Source organism: Hypanus sabinus, chromosome 5 (assembly GCF_030144855.1).
Source record: "Hypanus sabinus isolate sHypSab1 chromosome 5, sHypSab1.hap1, whole genome shotgun sequence".
NCBI classification, from domain to species: Eukaryota; Metazoa; Chordata; class Chondrichthyes; order Myliobatiformes; family Dasyatidae; genus Hypanus; species Hypanus sabinus.
This window is the reverse complement of record NC_082710.1, coordinates 92,747,409-92,772,650: the sequence shown is the minus strand read 5'-3', so window position 1 is coordinate 92,772,650 and position 25,242 is coordinate 92,747,409. Positions and strand designations below refer to the sequence as shown.

General features: G+C 40.3%; 1 protein-coding gene across 5 annotated transcripts in view; it reads right to left on the bottom strand.

Annotated features, from left to right (window-relative positions):
- thsd7ba (thrombospondin, type I, domain containing 7Ba) overlaps positions 1-25,242 on the bottom strand; it is a 969,622-nt gene that overhangs the window by 105,271 nt on the left and 839,109 nt on the right. For all 5 annotated transcript variants that reach the window (XM_059970235.1, XM_059970236.1, XM_059970238.1 and 2 more), the window contains exons 18-20: positions 16,580-16,721; positions 8,357-8,472; positions 541-658 (exon numbers count right to left, since the gene is read on the bottom strand). In XM_059970235.1, the coding sequence (XP_059826218.1) occupies positions 541-658; positions 8,357-8,472; positions 16,580-16,721 (376 nt within the window). The remainder of the gene's footprint in view (positions 1-540; positions 659-8,356; positions 8,473-16,579; positions 16,722-25,242) is intronic.

The window sequence follows — 25,242 nt, the reverse complement described above, 5'->3', positions numbered from 1 at the left end:
CATTTTGATTTCACACCAACAATTTAGATAACCTTTACTTTTTCAGTACTTACAATGTACCTGAATTTGCAAAATGCTCAATACCGAATAATTCAAATGTGCTAAGTTTAAATATATTAAACATTAAATATATTTTAGGATAAATCCAGAAACATTATTAAACCTATTCTCCTCTTAAACCTGTAAACTGCGGAGAAAAATAAGACATATTTGCCAGAAGCCAACATAATTGTATAATTTTAATTTTAGCCAATTTCATTTTAGTTATTTTTTTTTACCTGGAAGATTCAGTCAATGAGGCAGTCTATATTTAGATAAACACATTAAATTGTGTTTGTTTTAAGCTTATCATCATAGAAAAAACATTAATTTAAAGCAGTTAAGAATTATTCTAATAAATATATACATATTCCCTAATTGGACCATAATTAATACAAACATTTACTTTACAAATGGCCCAGTGTAGTGTTATTTTGTTAGAGTAAATTCAGAAATCCTGTGCTTTAATATCCAAAGGAACCAGACAAGTTGTTTACATACCGGCAAGTCCACAAGTGCGGGAACATGGAGACCAGGAAGACCACTCTGAGAGCTGGCAGTTTACAGGGCATTCCACAAAGCAGTGCATAGATAAATGCCAGGGTGATTCCAATCTCATCTTAGAGAAAAGGAAGCAAAGGAACTCAACACAACAATTGTCATTCAGCAACACTATTCCCTATAATCTGAAGGAAAATAATTTCATTCACATAGTACCTTCAACAAAGTAAAGTTGCATACATTACTGTTCAAAAGTGTTCTACACACATAACTTGGCTAGGGTACCTAAGATTTTTGCATAATACTGAACAAATTTTATATATTGCTCTGTACTGCTGCCGCAAAAAAAAACAAAAAATAAATTTCATGTCATAGGTGAGTGATAATAAACCTGATTCTATTATGGGTCTCCTTCATGGACTGGGAGTGGGAAGAGGACAGGAAGCACCATTCTGTAATGATCAATAAACCAATGGTCTGGAATCAAATGACTTTCCCCGGAGTCTCAGGACTGTGGGTGTGTGTCTGCACCCATGCCACCCTCCCTCTCCCCCCCCCACTGCACTGGCACTCCTTTACACTCTCCTGTGGTTCTCCATCCTCACTATTTCCCAACATCCTTTGCTCCCATCAGATTTACACCCTCACTCTCCACTCCATGTTAACAAATACAGTACAGTGCAAAAGTCTTTGGCACCCCAGCTAGAAATAAGACCATAAGATATCGGAGCAGAATTAGGCCATTTGGCTCTTTGAGTGTGTTCTGTCACTTTATCATGGCTGATCCAATTTTCTTCTCAGTCTCAACTTCCTGCTTCTTCCCCATATCCACTCATGCCCTGGCCAATCAAGAACCTATCAACCTCTGCCTTAAATATACATAAAGATTTGGGCTCCACAGCTGTCTGTGGCATAGAATTCCTCACGTTCACCATGCTCTGACTAAAGAAATTCCTCATCATCTTCATTCTAAAAGCATGCACCTCTATTTTGAGGCTGTGTCCTCTGGACTAAGAACCTCCCATCATTGGAAACATCCTTTCCACATCTACTCTATCAAGGTCTTTCACCATTTGATAGGTTTCAATGAGATCACCCCTCATTCTTCTGAATTCTAGTGAATACAGGCCAGAGCCTTTGAACACGCTTCATATGACAAGCCATTCCATCCTGGAATTAGTTTTGTGAACCTTCTTTGAACCCTCTCCAGCATCAGCACATCCTTTCTAAGAGAAAGGACCCCAGACTGCTCACAATACTCAACTGAGGCCTCACCAGTGCTTCATACAGTCTCAAGTTTACATCCTTGCTTTTATATTCTAGTCCTCTTGAAATGAATGCTAACATCACATTTGCCTTCCTCACGAAATAATCAAGCTGTAAATTAACCTTTAGGGAATCCTGCACAAGGACTCCAAAGTCCCTTTGCATCTCAGTTTTTTGTGTTTTCTCTCCTTTTAGAAAATAGTCAACCCTTTAATTTCTTCTACCAAAGTGCATGACCGTACATTTCCTGACACAGTATTCCATCTGCCATTCCTTTGCCCATTCTACTAATCTGTCTAAGTCCTTCTAAAGCCTCTCTGCTTGTTCAAAACTGCCTTCCCCTCCACCTATCTTCATAAAAGAATAAACATTAAAAAAAAATCAATTCCAGATGATGCAATAGCCACTGGTCTACATACCGTCCATACACATCTGGAGAAAAAGGATGCTTATGTGAGAATGCTGTTCTTGGATTGCAGTTCATCCAGGCTTGACAAGATACTCAGAGACCTTGGCCTTCACCCTGCTTTGTGCGCTGGATTCTGGACTTCCTGTCAGATTGTCAGTAGGTTGTAAGAGTAGGCTCCCTCACCTCCAACCCTCTGACTCTCAAAACAGGATCCCCTCAGGGCTGTGTATTGAGTCTCCTCCTTTACTCCCTGAATACTCTTGACTGTATCGCCACCCATAGCTCCAATCTGCCAATTAAATTTGCCAATATCACTGCACTGATTGGCCTTATCTCAAACAATAACAGGGTGGCCTACAGGGAAGAAGTCATCTCTCTGACACAGTGGTGTCAAGAAAACAACCTCTCCCTCAATGTCACAAAAACAAAGGAGCTGGTTGTGGATTACAGGAGGAATGGAGATGGGCTAACCCCTATTGACATCAATGGATCTGGGGTTGAGAGGGTAAACAGCTTCAAGTTCCTCAGTATCCACATCACCGAGGACTTCATGTGGTTTGTACACACCAGCTGTGTGGTGAAAAAGGCACAATAGTGCCTCTTTCACCTCAGACAGTTGAGTAAGTTTGGTATGGGCCCCCAAATCCTAAGAACTTTCTACAGGGGCACAATTGAGAGCATCCTGACTGGTTGCACCACTACCTGGTATGGGAACTGTACCTCCTTTAATTGCAGGACTCTGCAGAGAGTGATGTGGACTGCCCAGCGCATCTGAAGTTGTGAACTTCCCGTGATTCAGGACAGTTACAAAGACAGGCGTGTAAGAAGGGCCCGTAGGATCATTGGCAATCCAAGCCATCCCAACCACAATCTATTCCAGCTGCTACGATCCGGGAAACAGCACCATAGCATAAAAGCCAGGACCAACAAGCTCTGGGACAGCTTCTTCCATCAGGCCATCGAACTGATGAACTCACACTGATTTGAATGTACTCTACATTACATTGACTGTTCTATTTATTACAAATTATTATAAATTACTATGATTGCACATTGCACATTTAGATGGAGACGTAACATAAAGATTTTTACAACTCATGTATATGGAGGATGTAAGAACTAAAGTCAGTTCAATTCCTCAAATTCAAATCATTGACATGTAACGTAAGAAGAATCAGTCCCAACACAGACCCCTGTAGGGCATCACTAATCGCCGGCAGCCAACTAGAAAAGGCTCCCTTTATTGAAAAAGGAGCTAGTGCTTTCCCAGCGTATATGACAAATAAACGCCTCTCGGGATTCCAGCCAGGGACAGATATCGATTGTTACCGATGTTTCAATGATGAACTCTGCCATTCCTGGTAAATATCAGTTATAGTCGATATCTGTACCAAGGCTGGTATATCCCAAGAAGAGTTTATTCACTCCCTTTATTCCCACTCCTTGTCGCCTGCGAATCAGCCACTTCTTTATCCATGCTAGACTCTTTCCTATAACACTAAAGGCTGATAGCTTGGTAAGCAGCCTCACGTGTGGCTCCTTGTCAAAGGCTTTCTGAAAATCCAAGGACATAACATCAACAGATTCTATCTGTTTATCCTGCTTGTTATTTCTTTAAAGAATTCCAACAGATTTCTCAGACAAGAATTTCCTTTGAGGAAACCATGCTGACTATGGCCTATTTTATCATGTTCTTCTAAGTACCCTGAGACCTCATCCTTAGTAATTAACTCCAACATCTTCCCAAACACTGAGTTCAGACTAACTAGCCTATAGTTTCCTTTCTTCTGCCTCTCTCCCTTCTTGAAGAGTGGAGTACAATTTGTAATTTTCCAGAACCATGCCAGAACCTAATGATTCTTGAAAGATCATTATTAATGCCTCCACAGTCACTTCAGCCACTTCTTCCAGAATCCTGGGGTGTGCACCATCTGGTCCAGGTGATTTATCTACTTTCAGACCTTCCAGTTTCCCAACAATCTTCTTTCTAGTAATGATAATTTCACATACTTCATGACCGTAATGCCTGGAACTTCCACCAAACTGCTAATGTTTTTCACAGAGAAGACTGATGTAGAATATTTATTCAGTTCATTGCCATTACATTGTCCCCATTACTTCCTCTTCTGCATCATTTTCCAGTGGTCCGATATCCACTCTTATCTTTTATACTTCATGTATCTGAAGAAACTTCTGGTATCCTTTTTCATTTTACTGGCTAGCTTACTTTTGTATCTCATATTTACCTTCTTAATGACTTTTTAGTTACCTTCTGTTGGTTTTTAAAAGCTTCCCAATCCTCTAACTTCCCACTAATTTTTGTTTTATTATATGGCCTCTCTTTGGCTTTTATGTTGGCTTTGCCTTCTCTTGTTAGTTATGATTGTGGCAACTTGTCTTTGGGATACTTCTTCCTGTTTGGGATGTATATATCCTGTGTATTCTGAATTGCTTGCAGAAATTCCAGCCATTACTGCTCTGCCGTCATCCCTGCCAGTGTCCTTTGCCAGTCAATTCTCGCCAGCTCCTCTCTTATGCCTGTGTAATTCCCTTTACTCTACTGTAATACTGATACATCTGACTTTAGCTTCTTCTCAAATTCAGGGTGAATTTGATTATATTATGATCACTTGTCTCTAAGGGTTCTTTCACATTAAGCTCTCTAATAAATTTTGTGTTTCTGTGCAACACTCAATGCAGAATGGCTAATCCTCTAGTGGGCTCAGCCACAAGCTGCTCTAAAAATACCATCTTGTAGGCACTCTAGAAATTCCTCCTCCTGGAATCCAGCACCAATTTAATTTTCCCAATCTACCTGCATATTGAAATCCTCCATGACTGTTGTAACACTGCCCTTATGGCATACATTTCCTACCTCCCATTGTACTTGTAGACTACATCCTCACTTTTGGGGGTCTGCATACAACTGCCAACAGGGTCTTTTAACCCTTGCAGTTCCTTAGCTCTCTCTATAACAATTCAATGCCTTTCGACCCTCTATCACCTCTTTCAAATGATTTAATTTTGTTTTTTACCTACAGAGAAACACCCCACCCCCCCCTTGCATTTCTGCCAGTCCTTTTGAAACAATGTATAGCCTTGGACAATACACTCCCAACTATAATCTTCCTTTAGCCACAGTTCAGTGATGTCTACAGATTCATACCTGTCAATCTGTAACTGTGCTGCAATTTCATCTACCTTCTTCTATATACTGCACACATTCAAATATAACACCTTCAGTCCTGTATTCACCTGTTTCACTTTTGTCCACCTTTTACAGTGCAGCTCATTCTATTGACTATTTGCCCTCTCAACAGCCTCTCCCCACTACACATTGCCTCTGTTTGTAAACCAGCTCCCTCACCTTCAGCACTATTATCCGCCTTTCCTTTGATCTTGTATTGAAATGTACACAGTTCAGGACACTAGTCACACCATGCTCAACCTTTTGATTGCTGATTTTGTCTGAGGTCTTACCAACGTCTTCCTCCACACCCTCTCCACTAACATTTCCGGCACTCTGGTTCCCATCCCCTTGTAATTCTAGTTTAAACCACACCGTCCAGCACTAACAAACCTTTCTGCGAGGATATTAATCCCCTTTCAGTTCAGAAGCAAACTGTCCTTTCTATACAAGTCCCACTTTCCCCGGAAGAGAGCCCAATGATCCCAAAATTTTAGGCCCTTCTTCCTACATCAACTCCTTTTCCACCTACTAAATTGTATAATCTTCCTAGTTCCAGCACGTGGCCAGAGTAGCAATCCAGATCACAACCCTGGAGGTCCTGCCCTTTAACTTAGCTCCTAACTCCCTGAACTCCCTATGCAGAAGGAACTCGATCCAAGATGTCCAAGATTCTGGCAACCGGGAGGCAACATACCATACGGGAATCTCGTTCTTGACCACAGAACCTCTTGTCTGTACCTCTAACTAAAAAAATCCCCTATCACCGCAGCATGCCTCTTCTCCCCCCCACTTCCTTTCTGAGTCCCAGAACCTGGGTCAGTACCAGAGACCTGATATATGTGCTTAAGATTTTTACACAGTACTGTAGATCATTTCATGGAGGCACTTCAGATGGAATTCAATATCCATGGAGATTATAAAAAAAAGAATTAGACCAAGCGCACAAATAACACATTTCTTACAAGAGGAAATAGACTGGAGGTTTAGAGGGTTAATTCCTGAGTTACTGCTCAGGCAGCTGATAGCTGTTTAATCAATAAATCTGATCTAATTTAATAATGTTTGGATTTGATAGTGCAAAACTGAAATACTTCCTGCTTCTTATTCTCTTAAGAGGTAAGTCCAAGAAAATGATGAATACATATTCTAAAGATTTTTTACTCATAAAGTATAAGTAATTATCATTACTGACATGCAGGCCTAATGCAGAAAAGTCTTTATTTTTACTAGCATTGGACTGGTGTTGGGATTTATAAAGTATGTATCTCTCAGATGCAAGCCTTTCTCTTTAATTGTAGACAAGTCAGCTTTAATACACTGAACATCTGCACATCAACAGTGACTTACATAGAATCAGCTTCAAAAACTGGAAACATCCCTAAAATTAATTGGTTTAGTGGGATGAAATAAAAACTATAAATCACCCCTGAAAACGATAAAATTCTATGTTCTGTATTAAGCAACAACAGAGTTAGTTTTGAAGTAGCTGTGACCTTTAGAGTCCAAAGTAAACATATTCATTGTCAAAATTTCAAAAACATTTTTCCTGACCTTTTATTTTTGTTTCTAACATAGCCAAAATCTTTAGTTTACAGAAAAAGTACATATAGTTCATGCAGAATGTGACTTTAAGGGTCATTCCACAAGAACATGTGTTACTTTCATGAAGAATAGACTTTATGAAGTTGAAAAGAATTCTTCACTTCCTATTCAACATGGTCAAAGATTTCAGGATTTTAGACTATCTTTTATTTTTGTTATTTTATAAATATGTATTGGAAGCAGAACCAAAATTATTTGTGAGAACTGTCTAAAATAAAATGTCTTCTGATATTTTTGTCAGATTTTTTGTGACATTATTATGGGAGTTAATAGTGTTCAGAAACAGAATACACATATACCCAAATCATTTTCAGACTTGATACAACACATAGTGGTTAAATTTAGAAGTTTTCTGATTCAAACAGCAAAGAGTGAAATGTGTTGGACTAATTTCAGACTGACTACATTAAGGCAATTTGTTTGTAACCTGATTATATTGAATTAAAGTAATCAAAGATACTCTGAAGAGCTTTTCCACAAATATTAAAAGTAAGAAAGACTATCATTGGATTCACTAGGAGAGTTTTACATTATGTAATCATCTGAGACCATTTACAATTTTAGTTATCACCTTACCAGAAACAATAAGTGAAACTAAACCAATCACAAAATAATTTACTTCCTTCAAAAATACAAGATAGCACAAGTTCATAGACTATGAACTGTGTGTGATAATGAGGAAATTATATCCACAAGTTAAATGTCATTATAGGACCAGGTGAAGAGTAGTCTGGAGTTGACTTAATTATAAAAAACATTCTTCTAATGGCAATCAAAGACGAACAGAGATAAACAGGGGTTGAACAATTTGGGTTATCAGACCACAAAAGCAACTTTGCCATAAGAAATTCAGAAACTTGAGTAGAGAGCAATATCAATTGAAAACATTAAGTCTTGCATTGAAATAAATAGGAACAAAACTATTGTTTTTGTAAATAGGCATTCACCTGGGCCAATGCAATAACTTAAAATTTAACAAGCCTAGATAATGAGATAACTAGGTTATTCATCTGCTGCTGTAAGCACTTATTCAAAAATAATTTTATTGTTTCAAGTGAAAATAATACATGTGTCTGCATGTATAAACAAAAATAATAATCTTTTAAATCATATTGTACATTACAGTTTATATTACAAGGGAGTATGTTCTGTGAAATCTTTTATGTTTACGAGCTTTTACTAGTTAATACCAATGCAATTGGTTCAGATTTGTGGATGTAAATTTAAATGTTTCAGTTACTGTACAATATCAGTGAAATTCATTTCCTAACCCAACATGCTTTTATATATTTACACCTTTTAGTCAACTAGGACAATATATGAAACCACACTACATATCAAGATCTCACCTTCTCACAGTATCTGAGGCTGACTGGCTTTGCATCGCTTCGCACACAATCAAGCAACCGGAGCCTCACGCCTTGTCCACAGACTGCATTTTCACTGAGTTGGCAAGAGCTCCATTCTGAGAATGACAAACCACATCCAAAAAATACCATTCTAATGACAAGACTAAGTGCTCTGTAAAAGCTAAACTCTTCACTTAAATGAGATAATTTACTTTTCATATTCTTCCAAGCATATTGAGAAATGACCTTGTGAACGAGGAGCTGGTGCAAGTGATGGATGAAATTTCAATTTCAAAGTTTAACAGAGGTCCATGCATGGGAAGGGTGGGAAGGGTTATGGTCCTAGTGCAGGTTGGTAGGACTAGGCAGCTTAAATGGTTAGGCATGTACTAGATGGGCTGAAGAGCCTGTTTCTGTGCTGTAGTTTTCTATGACTCTATGTCTTTAAATGAAGATTATACTACCAATAAAAGATAATGTATGTGTGATGTTGGACACAATATTTTAAAAGGTTTGCCAAATGTTGCTGCTGCCTGACTAGAATCATTCACCCCTCAGTTAAGCCACTATGATGTTAGAAATGTGGGACAGTATTCTGGGGTCAGTGAAGAAGTGATGACATGCCACTCCACATGGCTATTTATTCCTTTGCAAGCAAGAATATTGACAAATGTAAAGCTTGTGTACTGGCTGGTAGCACAGTGACATCAGCGCTGGACTCCGTAGCAAAGGTTCCCGAGTTCAAATCCAGTCAGGCTGCTCAGGGAAGGCTTTCCATCCATGCCAGGTAGAGTGTCGAGCTCGCAACTCGGCCTCGTTAAAAAAACACTGCGCTGTGAGAAAGACATGGGGGACCACTCACAGAATCTCTCCTCCAAGACAACCACTTGAAAATATAAGTGGTCGCTAAGGCTCTGGCAGAGTATGGCACACACAAAAAAAAGCTGATGTGTGCTTAAAAGATTACATTTTAAAGGTCGATAAAAGCAGTGTTACCTCCAAATAAAATGGTAAGTGTCATTTTGAATCCTTCAAAGTATTTTTTCATCATTGAAATCAATAGCATTGAATGAAATGAATGGTTGCTGTAAAACTGTCTATACAGATCCATTCAGATTTTGGAGAAATAAAACAGAACATTTGGGGTATAGATTTCGACACTATTAAAAGAAAGAACTATACATGCAGCTTGAAGCAAAAGAGATCATGATATGTGCAATTGGCTCTCAGGCCAAATAGAGAAAAAAAAAGCAAGGGGAAACTGAAGTGTGGGAATTAGAACACAGAAGAGAACAACATATTATGGATCCTAAGGCTCAGACATTGCACTGAGTTATATAAACATTCACCACCATCAATCTAACCCTTCTCTCTTACATAGCCCATAATCCTCCATGTTTCTTAAATCCATATGCCTCTCCAAGAGTCTCTTAAATATCCCCAATGAAACAGCCCCAAGAACCAGCCCTGACCATGCTTTGCAGACACTTGCCACTCTTTCTGTAAAATCTCATTTCATATTTATCTAAATTGAACTCCAACTGCTACTTTTCCACCCAGCTTTGCATCCTGACTGTATCCCATTGTAACCTACAACAACCATCTACACTGTCCACAACACCACCAGCCTTGGTGTCATCCCCAATTCACTAACCCACTCTTCGACTTTAACGTTAAGTCATTTAAAAAGTCACAAAGAGTAGGGATCCCAGAACAGGCCCTGCACAACACCACTAATCACTGCCCTTCAAGCAGAGTATGATCCATCTACCACCACTCTGTCAATTTGAAATCCACATTGCCAGGTTTCCCTGACTTTCTAGATGAGAAAACCATGGGAAGCCTTGTAAAATGTCTTACTAACATCTATATACACCATATCCACCACTCTACCTTCATCAATTCATTTTGTCATGTCAGTGATGCAGGCAGATGTTTCCCTGGTGTCGTGGATTATTGATTACCTGACTGGCAGACCACAGTACGTGCACTTGCAACACTGTGTCAGACAGAGTGGTCAGCAGCATTGGGGCTCCACAGGGGACTGTCCTGTCTCCCTTTCTCTTCACCATCTACACCTCGGACTTCAACTGCTGCACAGAGTCTTGCCATCTTCAGAAGTTTTCTGATGACTCTGCCATAGTTGGATGCATCAGCAAGGGAGATGAGGCTGAGTACAGAGCTACGGTGGGAAACTTTGTCATATGGTGTGAGCAGAATCATCTGCAGCTTAATGTGAAAAAGACTAAGGAACTGGTGGTGGACCTGAGGAGGGCTAAGGCATCGGTGACCCCTGTTTCCATCCAAGGGGTCAGTGTGGACATGGTGGAGGATTACAAGTACCTGGGGATACGAATTGACAATAAACTGGACTGGTCAAAGAACACTGAGGCTGTCTACAAGAGGGGTCAGAGCCGTCTCTATTTCCTGAGGAGACTGAGGTCCTTTAACATCTGCCAGACGATGCTGAGGATGTTCTACGAGTCTGTGGTGGCCAATGCTATCATGTTTGCTGTTGTGTGCTGGGGCGGCAGGCTGAGGGTAGCAGACACCAACAGAATCAACAAACTCATTCGTAAGGCCAGTGATGTTGTGGGGGTGGAACTGGACTCTCTGACGGTGGTGTCTGAAAAGAGAATGCTGTCCAAGTTGCATGCCATCTTGGACAATGTCTCCCATCCACTGCATAATGTACTGGTTCAGCACAGGAGTACATTCAGCCAGAGACTCATTCCACTGAGATGCAACAGAGAGCACCATAGGAAGTCATTCTTGCCTGTGGCTATCAAACTTTACAACTCCTCCCTCAGAGTGCCAGACACCCTGAGCCAATAGGCTGGTCCTGGATTAATTTCTACTTGGCATAATTTACTTATTATTATTTAATTATTTATGGTTTTATATTGTTATATTTCTACACTATTCTTGATTGGTGCGACTGTAACGAAACCCAGTTTCCCTCAGGATCAATAAAGTATGTCTGTCAGTCTGTCTGTCTTAAGAAATTCATTCAGGCTTGAATAAATCTGCCCTTCACAAAGCCATGTTGACTGTCCTTAATAAAATGATGGTTCTCCAAATGCTCATAACTCCTGTCCCTAAGAATCTTTTCCATTAGCTTGCCTTCTACTGATATAAGAGTTAATGGCCTATAATTCCCAGGATTATCCCTGTTGGTTGGTATTAACTAATCTTCTGGTACTAATCCTCTGGCCAGGGTGTATCATCAATGCCCAGCAACCTCTTCCCTCATTTCCCATAGGAACCTGGTGTTTATTCCAGCTGGACCCAGAACCTTATCTATCATAATATTTTTCAAAAACTCTAACACTGCCTCTTTATTAATCTTGACATGCACATGAACATTAGCCTGTTCTAATGCTGATCTCACACTTACAAAATAACTCTCCCTGGTGAATTTTAATTTTTCTAATTTTATTAAAGCCCTCCTCTGCCTCCTCCAATTCCAGTCACATGTTTCCCCCGTTATCACTAAGCAGTCCTACACACACTTTAGTTATCCTCCTGTTTTTCACATACTTGTAGAATGCTTTAGGGTTTTCTTTAATCCTAATCACCAAGGCTTTTTCCACATGCCCTTCTAGCTCTCCTAAGTCAATTCTAAAGCTCCTTTCTGGCTACCTCATAATTCTCATGCTCCCTGTCTCGGGTTTTTGCTTCCTACACCTTAAGCATGCTTCTTTTTTCTTCTTGACAATATGTTACACCTCTTTTCTCAACCATGGTTCCGTCATCCTAACCAACCGAACATTCTTTCCTTGTGTCAGTGAGACAAACCGATCCAGAACCCCATGCAGGTGTTCCATAAGCAAACTCCACCTTTCTGCTCTGCTTTTTCCTGAGGGCATCTGCTCCCAATTTCCTGCCAAATGCCATTGTAATTAGGCCTCTCCCAATTAAATACTTCCCATACTGTCTGCATCTTTCCTTGTTGATAGTAACGCTAAATATTAGGGAGCTGCGGTCACTATCTCACTCACCAAGGGATTTGCCTAACCTCAAATCCCCTATGACCCCTTCTCCAGTTATCCTGTCCTCTATCTGTGACAGGAATCCTTCCTGAACACACCTAGCAAACTTTGCCACTTTGGAGGTGCCAATCAATGTTAGGGAAATAAAAGTCAAACATGACCACGTTGTTACTTTTGCACCTTTCCAACTCTGCTGAATTGTCTGCTCCTCGGTGTCCCAGTGGCTATTGGGAGTCTTGTAGAATACACCCTATAGGCTGATAGCTCCCTTCCTGTTTCAGACTTCCACCCATACTGACTCAGTATAGACAATCCCTCCAAGATGTTCTGCCTTTCTGCAGCTGTGATACTATGTCCTTTTATCCCTGTTTCTGTCCCTAAAAAGTAGATTGAAAGACTGTTTTTGCAGAATGATTTGTTGGTGGTTCTCCAACATTGTATTTTTGATATACTGAACATAAGCTTTGCAAATGTGGCAATATGGTATTTATTTTTATTTGCACTATATTGTAGTCTTGCTTAGTTGAGAATATCAGATTGTTTCTTTAACCTTTAACACTTCCATGACAAGCTTATTTCTCTTATGATGCTTTCTACATGCTTCTCTGATACAAGTAATTTTACCTCATCATTTTACTTACTTTTGGTTAAATGCTCAATATCTGGCTTCCCACAAGTGATGGCAACATGTATTCTCCTTTGATGCTCCAGAGCTCAGATTCCAATATGTGCATCATTACCAACGAAGTTATCTATTACTGAGCTCATCACACATTGTCTCTAATCTCTCTGCTCCAATGTTTTGCATTCAGGTCTTTGTGATTTGTCTATAATTCACTTGGCACAACCAATTTGTGAGTTTGAATTCCAAAGCTGTTTCCTCTAGTCTGCCAAGAGTTCAGATCCAAGCAATTATTACAAATGGCTTACTATCTTTTCAGAGGAAAAAAAAATTAATTCATTTTGGGAATATTGCTTTTGATAGGCTCTTGATTAGAAGGAGCTAAAGATGGCGCCAGAGGGCAACCTGCAAAACAGTTTAATACTCTTCTCTCCAGTGTCTCTTCTTTTCTTTTCAAGGTACTGGGGTCCTGCTGGAGTCCATGCTCTGGAGCTGCTGTCAAACTATGGTTCTTCACAGCGGTGGACTCTCACTCTGGGAGCTCATCGAGCAGCCTAGTGTTTTCAATATCTCCAGGAGCGGCCTGGAAGATGGGCATCTTCAAGGTGCAGCCCTGCGGCCCTGAGGATGAATCAGTTCCACGCTAGTGTTGCCAGCAATCACAGGAGATCAGAACATCGAGACAGCAGGTTACACTGTTGTCAAAACGAGCAATGCTACATACTATAATGTCAAAACAGCGAGCTGTTGGTCTCCCTCTCACTGTGGCAGGAGCGATACCTCTGTCTGCTTGTTAATGAGAGAGAGGGCCCGTGGCAATTGGAACTCTTGGGTGATTAGTGGTGTTTGATGGACTTTAGATCATGGCCTCTTTGGGGCTCTGCACTGCAGGCGATGGTGGGGGCGGGGGTCTGATGATTTTGCTGAGGTGTAGGGGGGAAGGGTTGATGCACTTGCTGCTGTTTGTGTGTGTGTGTGGGGTGGAGGGGGGTTTGGGGTTCATTCCTTGGGATTTTTCTTCTGTTTCATGAATGCCTGAGGAGAGTAAGAATTTCATGTTGTATACTGTATACATTCTCTGGATTGAATGGAACTATTGATACCATCAGAAAGCATAGAATACTTTTATCAGTGCAAGTCTCACCAACTCCAGAAACTTCAGGTAGACAATACTCAAAGTTGTTCCTTCCTACTCGAAAACCCAATCTCTCTCTTGATCTGACCACAAACCAAAAATCTTGCTGATAATTGTCCTATTCCTACCAGAACCTAAAATCTTTGTCACCTTACTTACATTTTGTTCTTACATTCACTTAATGAGAGGGTGAGGATCAGAGTAAGAGAAGAGCAGATCAAAGAGAAATTAGAATGTACAATAATAGAGGTATAGTGGTTTCAGAACTGAAGAGCAATTTCAGAGATAAAGAAGCTTGTTATTTGTGATCCTGGAGAAGAGGGTTTATTGATTACTTTGGAGTCTATTGATCATGAGCAGAAGCAGTCTTAAATTATGTTGAGAAAATATCCAAGGCATCAGAAACGTGTTTCAACCTTCACAATTGAGCTTTTGTTGTTCTAAGTGCAAACTCACCATTATGGTCAGTCTTTTGAGAGATAAACGTCACTGTCTCCAAATCATCATTTGCTTAGCATAACTCTGCAAACAATATTTCTGGCTAGGTTTTTTTTTGGTGTCCTTGTTTAATAATCAATCTACAGGAAAATCTCTTTCCTAGCAAAAGGCTCACCAACTGCATGTTAAAGAATCTGCAGCCCTTCCTTCACAGAAGGGAAAATGTAACACCAATATCCATGCCAAAATAAAAACTACTGGGAACAGGAAACTACAAAATGAGAACTATCACATCAGGAAAGGAGGTGAAACCACATATGAAAATTATAGACAAGGAGAATGGATTGAAGAGATCTGGCCAAACTCATTAACAGTGTTTTCAGTATTTGAAATATTCCATTGAAAGTTTTTACCCCTACGAGAAGCCTGAGTCCAATATCAGCTCAATAAGTGTTGGTTACTCCTTAGTATATACCTCAGCAAGTTACTGATAAATATTAACATGATCACTCTGATCTCCCTCCTGGCATTTATCCCTGTAAGCAGGATAAATACTACACCTGCCCCTTCACCTCCTCCGTTACAACCATTCAGTGGTCCAAATCAGTCCTTCCAGGTAAGACAACACTTCACTTGTGAGTCAGTCGGAGTCATCTGCTGTATCCAGTGCTCCGGGCATGGTCGCCTCAATCTACGTCAATGAGAACCGACGTAGACTGAAGGACAATTTTGTCGAGCACATTCAGTCTAGCCAGCACAATGGGTGGGATTTCCTGGTGGAGAAGCTTTTTGGAACATTGGGCTCTCTTCCAGAGAAAGTGGGACCTGTACAGATGGGACGGTTGGCCACCTATTTGAATTCTACTTCCCATTTTGACATTTTGGTCCATGGCCCTTTCTTCTGCCACGATGAGGCCACTCTCAGGCTTGAGGAGCAATAACTCATATTCCATATAGGTATCTAGCCTAGCATCGTGAATATTGATTTCTCTGGCTTCCAGTAATTTCTCACCCTGCCTCCTTCTCTCTTTCTTCATTCCCCATTCCAGCTTGCCTCATACCCCTCCCTTTTACTCACCCCACTATCACCTCCCTTTTGTAACACTCCTCCTTCCCTTTCTCCCATGGTCCACTCTCCCCTCCTATCAGATTCTTCCTTCTTGAGCCCTTTTCCTCTTCCAACTATCACCTCCCAGCTTCTCAGTTCATCTACTCCCTCCCAACCACCAACCTTCCTCCTCAATTGGCTTCACCTATCACCTCCCAGCCTACCTTCTTATTCTGGCTTCTTCCTTTTACCTCCCAGTCCTAATAAAGTGTCTTGGCCTGAAACATGTTTATTCCCCTCTACAGATGCTGCCTGACTTGCTGAGTTCCTCCAGCATTTTTTGTGCTGCTGATGATTAATATCTATTTTCTCAAGGTGTCCCCTCATGTAAAAAGATAATACAGTATGGAAAAGCACTCTGTGAAACTGTATAAATTTTCCCAACATTAAGATGATCAATAAGTAAACCTATCATTTTCATTAAATTGAGGAGCAAAATACACCCAAGGGAATAATTTCTGAAGGCTGAGGGTTTGAAAAGAAAATGCATTGCCAGTTAAAAGAAAATCTTCTATGATCAAAAGGCAACTTTCTTCTGCTAGGAATCTTTAATCCCCGTATATTAACAATATCACACAATTTTGTTACAGTATGTGCTTAAACTGAGCAGTTATTAAGTAAACCTGCCTCTGCCACTTTCCGAGCATTCAATGCTTTCTATCAATTCAAAAAAAAAAATTCTGACTTGGTGAAAAATAGGGCTGCTAATGTAGTTCTGCAACTACTTCATCATTGTTCAAATCCAAAACTTTTCAAACACTGTCATTAAGATGGTTAGATCTTAGCTTTGATCCTAACCAGGAAAGTTTGCTAAATTATTGAGTGGCATTTGTGGTTAAAAAGGATCAATAGAAATAAAAATACATTTATATTTTTCAGGAGATCTGAATTGGTATTTACTTTGGGTTGGTTTGGAAAAATATATCACCTGTTACGTTGTAGTGAAAATGAAAGCAGTTCTTGTTGAGAACACAGGGCTCCACCTCAGAGGTTTCAAGGCAGGTTTTCCCATCCACCGGTCGACGTAGAGGATGTCGAGTTCGGACTCGAGTGTTCAAGATGTTACATTCCTATGTAAAATTTCCAAATAAACAAATGTGAATAGCAACATTTACCCTAATTTAGCGAAAATACCAAATGTGGATGATGAAAACCCGAATTTAAAACAGAAAATGATAAAATGATCCGATTTCCTGTTTGCAAAACATTTATGGGTTGTCTTGGGAAGGTATGAGCTCAAATGAGCATTCAGGTGCTTTATTTCACCTTCTAATAGTGTATTTGTTAAAATGAATTGTATTGGTTGTGCTATTCAAAAGAATTAACTATCTTATCTCTCTCATCAAAGAAGAAATGGCTTGTAATCATTTTTTTCCCAATTGATTGTTTGCATGATATTTAAAAAATAATTAACAGTTTAATAATATGACTTGGAACACATTCTATATCTTGTAAAATTCAAAATAAATTAACTGCTGATGCTGGAAATCTGAGACAAAAGCAGAAAATACTGGAAACCCTCATTTAAGCATTTAAATGCATCATTTGCTCCACCACTGCATTCCTTCTCTTCTTCATAATCTAAAATTAACTTGTTTTCTCTTTCCCAGTTCAGATAGTTTTGCAGATCTAAAGCATTAACTGCTTCCATGTCCACGGATTATGTCTGACTTGCAGAGTGCCTCCAGCGTTTTCTGTTTTTAATAAGCTTTATGTTCAACAGGTACAAAAAAAGGGTGTTTTTGTTGAAACCATCGGCCAAAATCTGATGCATATTCTTTTTTATAGATCAATAAATAAATCACTGTACAAAACCACACAAAGAGAATTTGTGGATAAATTCATCATATGGTCTGAGAAGCAAAATAATGAACTCAAAATACAATCTGAAGTAAATGCTAGCTAATACCAGTTAAAATTACTGATTTCTTCATACCGATTTAGGTGAATGTGACTCAACAAATAATTCATTGCTTAGTTTAGTTCAAAACAGATGGAGAAATTTGGGAGAAGCTTACTGAGGTGGGTTGTCACTTCAAGGTTTTTACCTACTGAGTTCTGGGTTAACTCTTTCACAACAGGAGTTTGTCAGAATTTAAGCCTATGAGATTTTTCAGTATCAGAGATGGAAGCTGTTCAAACATCACCTACCACCAAAGGAGTGATGTGTCATTCAGAATAGATTTGGAGCCTAGGCTTCAGTACTAAGTGGCTGGAAATCATCAAGGAATTCAAGCAGATTAGGCACTGATGAGTTGACCCTCCAAAAAAAAGTAAAATTAGAATGGGGGAAGTAACACTATCACAGGATAATAACTCTGGAAGTACGCTTTGAGGAGCAATTTAGTACCTGAGGTTTGGAACACTGAAAGTGATGTTTGAAAGTTTTCTATCCATGGGTTGTCATTTGCTGCATAGTTCATTGATCCAATATTAGACTCAATTCAGTAATGATTAAAGTTTTTCCATCATTTTTGAAAAGAAGACATCAGGAGTAACAGGAAAATATCTCTGCTGACCTAAATGACATTAGGATAATCCAGATATTTCTTTCTTGGCCATGTACATTTGCAAATTTTCTATAAAATACTTAAGGACATATTTGCTGAATGGAATTTACTTTATGGTCAAATATTATTATTACGAGATGTAATTAACCTTCAACCTTGATAATGTAGTTATTTTCTACCACAATCCTCTACTTCTTCAGTCTAAATATTTCACTTAACCGCACAATAATTGGTTAACATTTATTATCAAATAAAGCAGAACTTGTGAACTGTACAGCCCAAGATCAGACCTTTGATGTATTTGCTGAACATGCTGTCAACTTAACCAATCCCCTGTCAGTCTGCTCATGGTCTATATCTCTACCCTTCTGTTCATGAGACTGGCCAAGTGTCTCTAAAGCATTGCTGTTGTATTTGTTCCCTGGGTGGCCCATTCCAGGTCCCAGCTACAATCTATGTATGACATTCTCCCTCTTCCCTTAAAGTTATGCTCTCTAGTAAATAGCATGAGAATTGACCCTGACCATCGGCCCAATCTATGACATCTGTAATTTTATACACTTTTATTTGCCTCTAGTGCTTCAGAGGTAACAATCCAAATCTATTCAACCTCTCCTTGTCACTAACGTACCCCAGTACAGGCAATATCCAGAATCAGAATCAGGTTTAATATCGTCGACATATGTCATGAAATTTCTTGTTTGTGGCAGCACTGCAATGCAATACATAGTAATAAAAACCATTGATTACAATAAGAATTATGCTTATTATTTGTTTATTTATTTATTGAGATACAGTGCTAGGTGCTGGGCCCTCCAAGGCATGCCGCGCAGCAGTCCACCAATTTATTGCTAGCCTAATCACGGGACAATTTATAACGACCAATTAACCTGCAAACCGCTACATCTTTGGACTGTGAGAGGAAACTGAAGCACCCGGAAGAAACCTACACAGTCATGGGGAGAACGTACCAGACTCCTTACAGACAGTGGCAACAATTGTACCCAGGTCACCTGTACAGTAAAACATTCTGCTAACCACTTAGCTACTGTGATGCCCCATTTTAAAAATAATTTAAAAAGTAGTGCAAAAGAAAAGGGAGCAAGTACTGAGCAAGTGTTCATGGATTCATTGTTCATTCAGAAGTAAGTTAGCAGAGGGGAAGAAGCTGTTCCTGAAACATCGCCTGTGTGTCTTCAGGCTACTGCACCTCCTCCCTGATGGTAACAATGAGAAGACAGCATGTCTGTGCTGGTCGGGGTCCTTCACGATGGAGGCCACCTTTCTGAGGCATCGCCTTCTGAAAATGCCCTGGATGCTGGGGATGCTAGTGCTGACAAGCTTGTGCAGCTACCTCTGATCCTCTGCAGTCATCCCTCTGTACCAGACACTGACACAAACAGATAGAATGCTCCCTACAGTACCTCTGTAGAGTCTTTGGTGACATACCAACTCTCCACAACTCCTAATGAAATATAGTCACTGCCATGCCTTTGTGTAATTGAATCAGAAGGTGTTCCGCCCAGGGTAGAAACTCAGAGATGTTGACACACTGCACCGTGAAACTACTCACACTTCTCAGTTCTTATCCCTCAATAAGGTTTGCTGTGTGTTCTCTGACTTACCCTTCCAGAATTCCACCATCAATTCCTCAGTCTTACTGATGTTGAGTGCAAGTTTGTTGCTGTGACATCACTCAACCAGCTGATCTATCTTGCTCCTATGCGCATCCTTCTCACCTACAGAAATTCTGTCAGCAGTAATGTGTCATTGGCTGCGTGCCTAGCCACACAAACGTGGGTGTAGGGAGAGAGTAGAGCAGTGGGCTAATCACACATCCTTGAGGTGTGCCCGTGTTGATTGTCTGTGAGGAGGGGATGTTATTTCCTCCCGAGAAGGAAGTCAAGGATCTAGTTTCAGAGAGAGCCACAGAGGCCCAGGTTTTGGAACGTTTTGATTTGGACTGAGGGTATGATGGTGTTGAACACTGAGCTGTAATCAATAAACAACAGCCTGATGTAGGTATTGCTGCTATCCAGGTAATCCAAGGTCAAGTGGAAAGCCAGTGAGACTGCATCCATTGTAGACCTGTTGTGGTGATAGACCAGTTCCAGCAGCAGTTGATTCTAGCCATGACCAATCTTGAAAAAGCACTTCATCACAGTAGGTGAGAGGCCACTGGGCAATAGTTACTGAGGAAGCTCACTCTGCTCTTCTTTGCCACTGGTATGACTGTCGCCCTTTTAAAATAGGTGGACACTTCTGACTGCAAGAGACTGTGAGAGTTTGAGGATATCCTTGAATACACCTGCCAGTTGTTTGCACATGTTTTCAGAGCCCTACCATGTACACCATCAGGGCCTGACACCTTGTGAGGGTCTAACCTCTTGAAAGATGTTCTGACGTCTGCCACCGAGACTGAGATCGCAGGGTCACTAGATGCTGCAGGGATGCTCATAGATGTATGTTCTCTTCTCCCTTTCAAAGTGTGCATCAAAGGCTTTGGGCTCTTCTGGGCGTGAGGCATCACTGCCATTCAGGATGTTAGGTTTCACTTTGTAGGAAAACCTGCCAGAGCTGGTGTGTATCTGATTCTGTCTCTAACTGGATACATTTTCTGCTCTTAAGACTGCCTTCTGTAGGTAGTTCCTAGACTTCAGGATCACTGGTTTTGAATGTCACAGATCTAACCATCAGCAGGCTATGAATCTGCAGGTTCATCCACAGCTTTTGATTCGGGCATATTGGGTATGTTCTCAAAGGCACACACTCAACCACACAACTTTCGATGAAGTCGGTGACAATGTGAAACATTCATTCAGATTCAAAGATTAGTCCCTAAATATTGTCCACCAGCTCAAAGCAGTCCAGTAAGCTTCCCTACCTCCCTTGACCGTACCTCCTTGGTCCTCACAATCGGTGCTGCAGCCTTTAGTCTCTGCCTATGTAGAATAGAGCCAAGCAACTGGACTTTCCCAAGTGTGGGTGTGGGACGGCACGGTAAGCCGAGGTATAACAATGGTCAAGTATGTTGGCTCCTCTGGTTCCACAGGTGATATGTTGGTGGTAGTTGTTCAGAAACTTGTTCAAGCAGGCCTGGTTGAAATCACTTGCAATGATAAGGAAGGCATCAGGGTGTGCTGTTTCGTGCCTGGTTAGATCCTCCGGTGTCTGGCTGCCATTGGCCTGAGCTGGAATGTACACCACAGCCAGGATGATGGTGGAGATCTCCCTTGGCAGATGAAAAGGACAACATTTGACCGCCTGATGATCCAGGTTGTGCGAGCAGGACTGAGGCAAAACTGCCATATCTGTGTACCACAATAAGTTAATCATAAATTAACTCCACCTTCTCTGTCTTTAAAAGATTGTCCTGTCTTTACAGTGAATGTTGAAGCCATCAAGGTGCTGGGCTGTATCTGAAATGATGGGGAATAGCCACGTTTGAGTGAAGCAAAGTGCTTAACATTTCCTGATGTCCCTCTGGTACAGCAATTTTCCGGTGACTGTACATTTGCCAGAAGGATAGTCGTTAGTGGGGATCTAAAGCCTTTGTGTTTCAATCTTACTTGCAGACCAGCATGATTTCTTTATTTCCTGTTTTCTTTAAGGGAAACTGCACTCCTGACCTGAGTATGCAGTCTGGGATCCGTCAATTTTAGTGTCCATAGATTTTTTTTAAACGGTTTATAATGATGTTGTTTACTGAAGTACCATGACTGTAAATGTGGATTTCAGCTGCAGTAGAAGTATTTCCTGAATGGCAATATTTGATGATCCCCATTGGAGTTGCCCCTTATCAGCACCATCTTTCTGAAACAGTGAAAATCTGCACCACCCCAAAGCCTCCACATTCATCTAATAGCATCACAACCAGAACTGCACTCAATACTCCAATGTGGCCTGACCAATGCTGTCTTTTGATATGTGACTTGCCAACTTTTATATTCAATGTCTGACTGATGAAGACAAGCATACCATACATACACATACACACATGTGTGTTGCCTCTTGGACTATGGACTTGCACCCCAAGATCCCTCTATTCATCAATGCTGAGATTCTTATCAGAAACAAATTTTACCAGAATAGCTTCAGTATGAAAATATAATAGAATCTAATGCATAAATTGAATTTTAATTTGTGATTTGTTGTAATAAAATCTTGCTATCCACACTTTGGAGTAGGTAAATGGCTGTGGGGAGTTACTAAGAGAGTTGAATGCAGTCCACATATATTAGAAGATTGTATCATTTGCATAATTTAATGACTTTTTAATTTGTATAGTACTTTGGGAGAGATGATAAAAATCTTTAAATTTTAACATTTTGTTAAAGTTTTGTGTGCCCACTTTTCCTGGAAGTTCAGCTTAGCGGGCTGAACAAGGGATATTCAGCCAGCCACATGAGTAGTTATTGGTTTGAAGAAAAGTAATAAAACACTGTTTAACATACGTAGACCTGAACATGCTGAGAGACAGCTGCCACATCTGCCACTATATTCCATTGCTTCATTCCAGATGGAGTTGAACAGCAAAGCCTAGTCATGCTATATACATAGAATAGAAGATCCTATTTATTTCAAAGTGATTTTTTGGTAAAGAATATTATAGTCAGGGAAATAGACAAATTTCTCTGTCCCAAGGATAGAGCATCCTAAGGGCTGTGGTGCCTGGATTCAGGACATCTTATCTAACCTGCGGGGGGGAAAGATCCAGTTGCCATGGTCCATGTGGGTACCAATGACATAGACAGAATGAGGAAAGAGGTTCTGCTGCGGGAATTTGATCAGCTAGGGACTAAATCAAAATGCAGGGCTAAGAAGGTAGTACTCTCTCGATTACTACCTGAGCCACGTGCAAATTGACACAGAGTTAAGAAGATTAGAGAGTTAAGTGCATGGCTCAAGAATTGGCGTGGGAGAAGTTGGTTTGAATTCATGGGAAACTGCCACCAGTATTGTGGAAAGAGGGAGCTGTCTACTTGGACAGGTTATACCTGAACCGTGATGGGACCTAGATCCTGGCAGATTGCATAACTAGGTTTGTGGATAGGTCTACAAACTAATATAGCAGTGGGATGGGTTCAAAAGATTGGAGAAGTATGGATAAAGTACAAGAGGAAAGTCTGGATAAAGATAAAGGCAAAAATTAGGCTGGAGTGCAGAAAAGTCAAGTGCATAAGTGACAGAGATTACTAGATTTTAAAGGCACAATGAGTGTAAAGGCACTTCATGTGAATGCCCTTAGTATTCATAACAAGGTTAGTGAACTTGTGGCGCAGATCAGTATAAAGAGGTATGATTTATGATTACAGAAATGAGGCAGCAGTGTGAAGAATTAAATATCCAAGGATATCAGGGTATACGGAAGGATAGGTAGGATGGTAGGGGAGGTTGGGTAGCTCCTTTAGTTAAGGATGAGATCAGGGTGAGAGATTATATAAGATCTAAGGAGCAGAATGTTGAATCCATCTGGGTAGAGATTAGGAACAGTAAAGGGAAAAAAATCACTGATAGGTGTTGTCTATAGGCTACAAATAATAACATTACAGTGGCACAGGCAATAAACCGAGAAATATCTGAGGCATGTAAAAATGGAACAACAGTTAACGTGAGGGACTTTAACTTGCACATAGATTGGATGAATCAAGTTGTTTGAGGCACTCTTGAGGAGAACTTCATAGAATGAATACGTGAAGGCTTTCTTGAACAGCATGTTACTGAACCTACAGGGGAACGTGCTATCTTGGCTCTGGTCCTGTGCAATGAGGCAGGTAAAATTAGAAATCTTGTATTTAGGGATCCTCTTGGAAAGAGTGATCACAGTATGATTGAATTTCTCATACAAATGGAGGGTGCAATAGTTCATTCTAAAACTAGTGTATTATGCCTAAACAAGGGAGACTACAATGGGATGAAGGAGGAGTTGGATCGGGTAGACTGGGAATATGGTGGGATGGTTGAGGAACAGTGAAGGACTTTCAAAGAGATTTTTCACGGTGCTCAAAAAAGTATATTCCAGTTAAAAGCACAGACAGTAAGGGTGGGGAGAGTCAGCCATGGATAATTAAGGAAATAAAGGAAGGCATCAAACTAAAAAGCGGTGCGTACAAAGTCGCCAAGAGTAGTGGGAAACTGAAAAAACAACAAAGAACCACTAAGTGAGCAATAAAGAAAGGAAAGATGGATTATGAAAATAAAGTAGCACAAAATATAAAAAGGGATAGTAAAAGTTTATATTATCATATTAAGCAGAAAAGAGTGGTCAAGGTGAATGCAGGTCCCTTGGAAGACGAGAAGGGGGAATTGACATTAGGTAATGAGGAAATTGCTGAGACTTTGAATGACTATTTTGTGTTGATCTTCATGGTGGAGGACACGTCTAAGATGCCGAAGAGGGATGATATAGATATAAAGGGAGGTGAAGACCTCAATACAATAGTTATCACTAAAGAGCCTAAAGAAAGACAAGTTCCCTGGTCCTCAAGGAACGCATCCCAGGGTACTGAACGAAATGGCAAAGGTTATAGTAGTGACTTTGGTCTGGATAGAGTGATTGGAAGAAGGTGAATGTCACTCCACTGTTTAAAAAAGAATGCATGCAAAATGCAGGTCACTATAAGACAGTTAGTTTAACATCTGTTGTTGGGAAAATGCTTGAAGCTGTCATTAAAGAAGAAATAGCCAGGCATCTGGAAGGAAATGGATCCATCAGGCAGATGCAGCATTGATTCACCAAAGTCAGGTTCTGTTTGACAAACTTACTGGAGTTCTTTGAGGACATAACAAGCACAGTGGATAAAGGGGAACATATGAATGTTATTTACTTGGATTTCTAGAAAGCTTTCGATAAGGTGCCACATAGAAAACTTATCCATAAGATAAGGATGTATGGAGTTGGGTGTGATGTATTAGTATGGATAGAGGATTGGTTAACCTATAGAAAGCAGAGAGTTGTGCTATGGGTGTTTCTCTAGTTATGTGAGTGGGCAAAGGTTTGGCAGATGGAATACAATACTGGTAAATGCAAGGTCATTCACTTTGGAAGGAAAGATGGAAGATCAGATTATTATTTAAATGG